Raw genomic sequence first — 9360 nt, forward strand, 5'->3', positions numbered from 1 at the left:
ATCATTCTATCTTGCAAAAGACTAGTACTGGTGGACTCCCAATTTCATGTATGTTTTCTCCGATGGACCACTTCCCTTTCATTTGCTTTTCCGTACATTCCTAGGACCATACATTTTCTTTTTAGCTCCAATTTTCCCCATCTCGTGATCTGCTTCTCTCTCTAATTCCATTAGGCTCATTTCCAAAAATGCCCTACAGCAAATAAGTTGTAAGGAGGCGGTTAGGGGAAATAACTTGGGCGGTTGCTTTGCATGGCGTCTGGCCGCCGATGACGACAATTGGACTCTCAAATTATGCACGTAAAACTTATAAACTATTGCGGCTAAATGTGATTTATTAAATCTACTTTATTGGAAAAATACTTTACAATCTCATATAATATAAAAAGTGATCACCTCAGTATATCATGCATCATGTATTTCTTAAATAATGGTAATTATAAATGCTTTTAGAATTGAGAAAATCTATTTATAAATCTTATTTTTTACACACCCAACAGTATACCACTAGGCCCGCAACCCGAGCTGTTATTGGCGGGTTTGTGCACCCGACCTGAAAACATCCGTTAATTAATTTTCATTTCAACTATACTAAAAAATATATATAATTGGTGTTTTAAATATATTAAAAAATAATTGATACACACCCAACATATATACCGATACTTGTGGATTTTTAAAGTTATAATAGGTTAACACATTTACTTATACATAGAAAAATTCAATTTTTTTTTTTTAATATAGAAAAATTTTAAAATGTCAATCCAAGCACCTTAAAATTCTTCTTATCCACGTCATCAAAATGTGGAAGCATACATGGCTATCAACTACCACCACTCGTACCCCCGAGACGGAAAAAGAAAATAGTAACTACGTACACCTGCTTAATTCGCCTTTCCTCGATCGAATGGCTTTCAGTGCTTGTACTGATTCTGTTGTGAAATCCGGATACTGGTTTTTCGGGCGTGACTTCAACTGGCCAGTATCAAAAATACCTTCCGAACTCTTCACACATCTTTATGCTGGCTTTGCCAAGGTCGACGATGATGGCACGGTCAGTACCGTTCTTGAGCAATACTCGGATCAATTCCGAACCTTCACCGACACCGTTCGAGTACGATGCCCTCAAGTGAAAACTCTTTTATCCATCAGTGGTGAAGGCTCTCCGATATCTCCAGTGGTGGCAGATACAGAAAAGCGTCAAACATTCATAAGGACCTCCATAGAACTAGCCTGGGATTTGGGTTTCGATGGTCTGGACCTCGGCTGGCTGTACCCCTCCAATGACGACCAGAAGGACCAGCTTAGTCACTTCCTCAATGAATGGCGATCTGCAGTGGACAAAGAAGTCAAGAAGACTGTTGGAATATACAAACTCAAATTGAAGCTTTGGAGTTGAAGTCAAAAGAAGCTAAACAGAAAAGTGCAGTTAGAGTGCAAAATGAGATAATTCCAAATGATAGTGAAATTAAATCCAAATGCAAATGTGATAATTAGTTAGAGTATTAAATAAATATCTTCTGTAAAGTGAAGTTAGTTAGCATACGTGTCTATAAATAGAAGGGTTGTAAATGTATTATCAATTCAATTCTAAAGAATAACAGATTCATAGAGAATTTCATCTCAATCTTTTTCTATTGAATTTTGTTCTCAATCTTTAGTTTACGTTTCAAATCCTCTGTTCTTCTCATTCTTGAAGTTACAGAATTTTACAAAGACAAAGCCGTTGCTTCTTACTGCAGCAGTGTTTTACCATTCGGTCAATAATACTTTCAATTATCCCATTCAAGCTATTAATGAAAAGTTGGACTGGATCAACGTACTGGCCATTGACTTCTATACTCCGAAGTCTGACTCATCACCCGAGGAGACTGGACCGGTTCATGCATGGAATACTCAACCGGTTCCAAAAGCCAGGTGCGGAAGGGTAGGCATTGAAGAATGGATTAAGAATGGGATTGTGACCAACAAAGTATAAGTATAAGAATGGAATACTCAACCCGAAATCCTTTTCTGGATTCTTTGCACCGGCTAATACAGCAAAGATAGACCCCGTGGCCTACAGAGATGTCCAGAAAGAAGTTGAACTCTGGAGGGGTATTTATGAAACTGTGTATGATAGCAACTATATTGCTGTTTACTGGCATGAAATTAATGGGGAGAAATGGATTGATTATGATGATGCATTGTGCATCTTTGGAAGGGTAAGAGGGGCAAGGACTCGTAATTTGGGCGGTTACTTTGCATGGCATCTGGCCACCGATGACGACAATTAATGGACTCTCGCAAAACTATTAAGGTGATTTATAAGATCTATTTTATTGAAAAAAAAAAAAAAAAAAACTTTACACACCCAAAAGTATAAATGCTTTTAGAATTGAGAAAATCTATTTAATAATAAACCTTATTTTTTACACACCCAAGTACAGTATACCACTGGTTTAGAAGGTTAATTAATTTCCATATCAACTATACTAAAAATATATATATAATTGGTGTTTTCATTTTTATTATGTGTAGCAAATGAAACTTGATAGGTCTGTTAGGTCGTTTGTGACGATAACTTTTGTAAATAAATTTTCACCAAAGCCAAACGCTGGGAAAACAAGAATCTCTATATATCCAGCATGGGATAATGCGATTACCAATCCAGGTACTACTACTACTAGTACTACTACTAATACTGCTACTAGTACTAATACTAATACTAGTTCTGTTAAAATATATATGTAACATATTATAAGTTGCTTGTATTATCAACAATAAGGCCAATGGCTTGCTGGCTATATATCATGCTGTGTAGTACCTACGTTGTGTGTAATATTATTATTATAGAATCGTGTATTATTATTATTATTATCATCAATAAGGTTAATCTTGTGACCAAATCATCATGTTGGACGTGATATCTCTAGCTATAACATTCGTACGTCGGCGTTTAATGGTAAGTAAAAACACCATTAACTAGGCATGTGGTGCCCCCAACCCCCATGTAAGGAAAAGCGGGAATCGAGCTGCCAGGATGATAACAACACCGTCACGCATCCCAACGATAGTGCCAAGTGTGTGTACATGCAACAGTATATAATAAAAACGCAGCGGATAATTAAGTCGACTAAGTACCAGAATTTAAACACTATTTAAATATTACTAAAAGTGGTTTAAAAAGTTATATAGTTATCCAAAATAAATATATTACTAGTCTCAATAAAACGAGTGATACAAAATCACTCCTCGGGCGGAGCTGTAACACTCTGTATTTTAGTGTATTTTTACTGAATGATTATTTTTATTTATTCGAAAAAATGTATTCTCTTGTTTTAAAATTATTGGATTTTTAATTGGGTTATTTTTATGATTTTTAGTTTACGAAAATTATTTTTGAAGTACTTTCTCTGAATTAATTATTGTTATGCCTTTAAATTTCTTCTCAAATTAAATTAACTTATTGTTGGGTTAATTATTTATTTTCATTTTAATCACTGCGTTTGAATTATTTTATTTCACTTGCTGTTTTAAAATCGTTTCCGTTGGATCATTTTTGTAACCCAAGATGTGAGGATTGGATCTCATTTCTTTCCCTACATTTTCTCTTTCCTCTTTTCTCTTTCTTCTTTTTTTCTTTTCTTCTTTTCCTTTCTTTCTTTTTTTTTCTTTCTCCCCTGGTTCCTTCCCGCGCACGACGCACTCTCTCTCCCTCTCTCCGTCTGTCTCCTTCATCCACCCAGCCCGCCACCGGGAGCTTACGGTGATCGACACCGCCCAGCCCACCAGCTCCCCCAGCCACCGGCGACTTCACCCCACCAACCTTAGCCCTCCTCGCGCCGCCGTTAACCACCATGAGCATCTTCAAGCCGCGGCGTCATCTTCACTCCAGCGCCACCGTCGCACCTCCTCCGGCCACCATCTCTTCACCACTTTATCCTCGACCTCCTAGCAATCCATTGGACCCAACCCCACCTCCGATCAGTCACTGGTGAAGCACATTCATCAACATTTCCGTTTTGGGATTTTTGATCTTCTACCGCCGCCCACGCAGCCCACGCCGCCACCCACGACCAACCACCACCACCACTAGCTTCACCGACATCCCTAGGCCCTACTGTATCACTCTCGAGTCTTCATTTGCACCTGTTCAAAAGTGGGTATTTGAGACCCACGGCCACAGTGCATTTGGCACTGTTCTGCAGCTGCATTTTCACTTCTTGCACCTCTGTGATCCTCCGAAAATTGCTATGTAGCGCTGTAAGTATTTTTCAAAGAATTCTTGTGAATTAAATGTATTTTTGTACTAACATATTATACTGTATTTGGACTGTTGATTGGTTTTGCCGGACTGAGTCCAAGGAGTACGGGGGTCGGATGGATTGCTGAATAGAGTTGTTGATTGGATTTGTTTGGGTTGGTAATTATTGGTTGTTGATTAGTGTCGGTACATGCACATTGTATAATTTCATGCATTATCATGTTTGTAAAGGAAAACTGGGTTTTTTTGTGTATCGCATTCATGTTCATGTGTATTGGAAACTGAGTTTTCGTGTGTAATGATTTATTGGGTGCGTGTGTATCACGACCCCAAGCCGAGATGGGGCATTATCTCAGTGGAGCTCCTCTAGTCACTCGGGAGCGTAATATACTGAGTGACGTCCCCTGGATTGTCGCTGAGCGATAGTGGGATCGGACGAGATAGTCTCGTGCAGACTCCATGGTCCTTCTGCTGGCGGGGACTAGAGGATGATTGGCCACGTAAGCGCCGGGCGCGGAACTGGGCATCTCTACGAAGCCAGGGTGTGCGGATGACCCATAGGAGCGATCATGGTGCATACGTTAAAAATGGACTATTTTCTGGAAAAATAGCATGTGTTGGATTTTGTGTATACCATTTTCTGGAAAAATGTGTTATGGATATTTTTGGGCCAACTTGGATTTTGGCGCGTGTTGGAAATGTTCATTTTCGGGGAAAATGATATTTTAAGATAAAATGCATATTTCATCATATGCATGCATGTTGGTTGCATTAAATGCATTTTATTCCTGAGGGTTATTTGGTTTATACTTACCTACGGTATCGTGTTTGGTAACGCAAATGTTGATGCAGAGGAGACGGCTCCACCCGAGGAGTGATCTGGGATCACTTGCTTAGCTATTTTATTTTAATGTATTGTATTTTATTTTTGGATGACTGTATAACTGCTTTTTAAACCTCTACTGATGTTTACATTGTATTTAAATTATGGTACTTAGTTGACTAATCCGCTGCGTTGTTTTTGTACACTGTTGCATGTACACACACTTAGCACTTTCGTTGGGATACGTGACCGTGTTGTCATCATCCGGGCGTCTCGATCCCCGTGTTCCCGTACGTGGGAGTCGGGAGCGCCGCAGGTGGTATCAGAGCAGTTCGGCTCTGGGTAAAACCACATGTCCCTTAGGTGTAATACCAGAAATTATTTTCTTATTTTATTTTAAAATATATATATAGTTTTTTTTATAAAAAAAAAGGGGTGTTGTAAGTTAAATTATTTATTTTATATTATGAGTTTATTGTTTTTTTTTTTATTTTATGTTAAATGACCTTATTTATGTTATTTTATCATATTGTATTTTTTATTATGTTGCTATTAGGTCGTGTTTGATTTGTCCGGGGATTTAAGCGGGGTTGAGGATTGGTCTTGACAGGAAAATGGTTAGACCAAGGAGTCCAACTGATGTGCCCGAGGATGAGTTACCAAGGGGTGATGGGAACTACACCATGGCCAGGGCATTGAATAGGATGACAAAATTTCTCCAGCAGAACTTCCGACCATAGTAGGGTGACCAGAGTTGGGCGATGCAGGCTGGATGCACATATGAGCGCTTCTTGGCGCATAGGACCCCTGCCTTTTCTGGGGATGAGGATCCATTAAAGGCCAGAAGGTGGATTGAAGACCTTGAGAGGACGTTTGAAGTCTGTGGGTGCACTGAAGCCCAGATGGTATTGTATGGGAGTTATATGTTGCAAGGTGAAGCAGCTAATTGGTGGCAGACGAAGCGGCAACTCCTAGAAATGGAGTTGGGATCTTTTGCTGCGGTGTCTTGGCAGCGTTTTAAGAAGGAATTTGACGACCGTTTCTTCGCTATTTCAATGAGACGGCAAAAGGCTAGAGAGTTCAATAATTTGGTTCAAGGTGGTATGACGGTCAAACAATATGCAAGGAAATTCATGGAGCTTGGGCGGTTCGCTCCTCACCTCATCGCCACCGAAGAGTTGCGGGTTGAGCATTTCCAGGAGGGTCTGCACCATGAAATACGCAGACAAGTGGCTTGTCTTCAGATTATGGAATTTCAGAAGTTGGTGGACTTGGCCAGTATCGCAGAGCGGGAGAATAGCTTTGCAGTGGGCTCCCCTCTGGGTCAGAAAAGGCGGGGTTTTGTTGGTGAGGGAAGCAGTTTTGGATCTCCACGGAAGTTTGTTTAGAGGACTGGGGCCCGTTCACAAACAACCTCTGGTGTTCGTGCAGGAGGCCGGGCTCCAGTGTGCCCTAGATGCAATAGAGCTCATGAGGGCGAATGTGGTCAGAGGGGGATCCAGTGTTTTAGATGTGGCCAGCCGGGTCACTTTGCTCGTGAGTGCCCCAACCAAGCTCAAGGAAGTAGAGGAGGACGGCGTGGTGGCAGGGACGGCCAGAGTTAATTGGTTGAAGCACGGGTCTATGATGTGATCCCAGGTGGTGTGGACCATGAGGCTCCAGAGACCCACGATGCAGGGGTGATTACTGGTAGAGTTCGTCTATATGATTTTTATACATGTACCTTGTTTGATTCTGGGGTGTCTCAATCTTTTGTGTCCGCTACGTTTGCACAGATGTGCAATCTAGTCACAGAACCTCTACCACAATCCTTGGTGGAGCCTCTTCCCAATGGTGAGATTGTGTGTTGTTCCAAGGTTGCTTTAGGTTGTCCTTTGGTTTTTAGTGAGAGGACACTTGAGGCAGATTTAATTGTATTCAAGTTGTTGGGGTTTGATATAATTCTAGGTATGGACTGGCTGCATCATTATCGTGCAAACATAAATTGTAGGAGTCGGGTAATCGGCTTGCAGCTTCCGGAAGGAGACTATTTGGAATTCATGGGGAGCAAATTGAAAGCAAGACCATCAGTTATATCGGCCGGTCAAGCAAGGAAGAATTTAGCTTGTGGTGCAGATGCTTATTTGGTTCAAGTGGTGTCTACACCTTCTGAGAAGAAGTCTTTATCGGATATTTTAGTTGTGGAAGAATTCCCTGATGTGTTGGTGGATGAGTTGCCTGGGTTGCCTCCAGTTCGCGAGATGGAATTTACTATTGATCTGGAACCTAGGGCGGCTCCTGTGCATAAGGCTCCTTACCGCATGGCACCGGCTGAGTTGAAGGAGTTGAAGACTCAATTGCAAGAATTGGTTAATAAGGGGTTTATTCAGCCTAGTACTTCGCCGTGGGGAGTTCCTGTTTTATTTGTCAAGAAGAATGACAGTACTCTTAGAATGTGTATAGACTACCATGAGCTTAACAAGGTGACCATCAAGAACAAATACCCACTTCCTAGAATTGATGACTTATTTGATCAGCTTCAAGGGGCTGCCATCTTCTCAAAGATTGACTTGAGATCAGGATACCATCAGTTGAGAATAAGAGACAAGGATGTACCCAAGACCGCTTTCAGAACTAGGTATGGGCATTATGAATTTAAAGTGATGTCTTTTGGGTTAGCTAATGCCCCTGCCTCTTTTATGGATCTGATGAATCGGGTGTTTCGTCCATTTTTGGATTCTTTTGTGGTGGTGTTTCTTGATGACATTCTGATTTATTCTCGAGACTACGAAGAGCATGCTTGTCATCTTCGTTTGGCACTTGGAAAATTAAGAGAGCATCAGTTGTATGCCAAATTGAGTAAGTGTGAATTTTGGTTGGGAGAAGTTAAGTTTCTTGGGCATGTGATTTCCCAAGAGGGAGTGGCTGTAGATCCTAGTAAAGTGGAAGTGGTGTTGTCATGGCCTCGCCCGTCAACCGTACGTGAGATACGGAGTTTTCTGGGACTTGCCGGTTATTATTGAAGATTTGTGGAGGGATTTTCTCGGCTATCTGGACCTCTCACTGCCTTGACTAGGAAGAATACAGACTTTATATGGTCAGACAGATGCGAGATAAGTTTCTTAGAGTTGAAGTAGAGGTTGACAACTGCACATGTTTTGGCACTCCCGGAGCCACACAAGCCCTTTGTGATTTTTAGTGATGCATCCAAGTTTGGATTGGGGTGTGTTCTTATGCAAGAGGAACGAGTTGTTGCTTATGCATCTCGTTAGCTGAAAACTCATGAGAGGAATTATCCCACGCATGATTTGAAATTGGTGGCTATAGTTTTTGCTCTTAAGATTTGGCGGCATTATCTATATGCTGAAATATGTGAAGATTATGTGGCGCCCCCGACCCCCACGTAAGGAAACATAGGAATCGAGACGCCAGGATGAAGACAACACGGTCACGCATCCCAACGAAAGTGCCAAATGTGTGTGTACATGCAACGGTGTACAAAATAACGCAACGGATTAGTCAACTAAGTACCAGAATTTAAATACAATCTAAAAATCAGTAGATGTTTAAAAAGTAGTTATATAGTCATCCAAAATTAAAATACAATACAGTAAAATAAAATAACTAAACAAGTGATCCCATATCACTCCTCAGGCAGAGCCGTCTCCTCAGGCTCGCCCTCATCCTCCTTATCTGCATCAAAATTTGCGTTACCACAAAATGATAGCGCAGGTAAGTATAACCCAAATAACCACGTAACGAAAATGCATTAATGCAACCAACATGCATGCATATGATGAAATATGCATTTTCCTCAAAACATCATTTTCCCCGAAAATGATTATTTTCCAACACACGCCAAAATCCCATTTGGCCCAAAATATCCGTAAAACATTTTCCTAGAAAATGATTTACACAGAAATCCAACACACACTATTTTCCCAGAAAATAGTTCATTTATCCATTATTACCATATGCACCATGATCTCCCCTAGGGATCATCCGCACGTCCTGGCTTCGTAGCGATGCCCAGTTCCGCGCCCAGCGCGTTCATGGCCAAGCACCCACTACGCAACAAGCGATGCCCAGTTCTGCGCCTAGCGCGTTCATGGCCAGACATCCTTTAGTCCCCGCCAGCAGAAGGACCACGGAGTCGGCACGAGACCATCTCGTCCGATCCCATTGTCTCCCAGCGACAATCCAGGGGACGTTACTCAGTATATTCCGCTCCTGAGTAACCAGAGGAGCTCCACCAAGATAATGCCCGATCTTGGCTTGGGGTCGTGATACACACGCACCCAAAATCCATTCT

The 9360-nt window shown here is 41.3% G+C and overlaps 1 protein-coding gene across 1 annotated transcript; it reads left to right on the top strand.

Annotated features, from left to right (window-relative positions):
• The first annotated feature begins 907 nt into the window (after positions 1-907).
• Positions 908-2276, top strand: LOC109017264 (class V chitinase-like). Its single transcript, XM_018999562.1, has 3 exons — positions 908-1360; positions 1700-1879; positions 1974-2276. Exons 1-3 carry the CDS (start codon positions 908-910, stop codon positions 2274-2276), a joined length of 936 nt encoding a protein of 311 aa, XP_018855107.1.
• Positions 2277-9360: the final 7084 nt, after the last annotated feature.

Source organism: Juglans regia, chromosome 6, assembly GCF_001411555.2.
Source record: "Juglans regia cultivar Chandler chromosome 6, Walnut 2.0, whole genome shotgun sequence".
NCBI lineage: Eukaryota > Viridiplantae > Streptophyta > Magnoliopsida > Fagales > Juglandaceae > Juglans > Juglans regia.

Bases quoted from the DNA above. Each gene is read 5' to 3' on its own strand.
- LOC109017264 (XM_018999562.1), top strand. From the start codon at position 908: ATGGCTTTCAGTGCTTGTACTGATTCTGTTGTGAAATCCGGATACTGG. The intron at 1,361-1,699 runs GTTGGAATATAC...TCATTCTTGAAG, and splicing joins ACAAAGAAGTCAAGAAGACT to TTACAGAATTTTACAAAGAC. The intron at 1,880-1,973 runs GTTCATGCATGG...TGACCAACAAAG, and splicing joins CACCCGAGGAGACTGGACCG to TATAAGTATAAGAATGGAAT.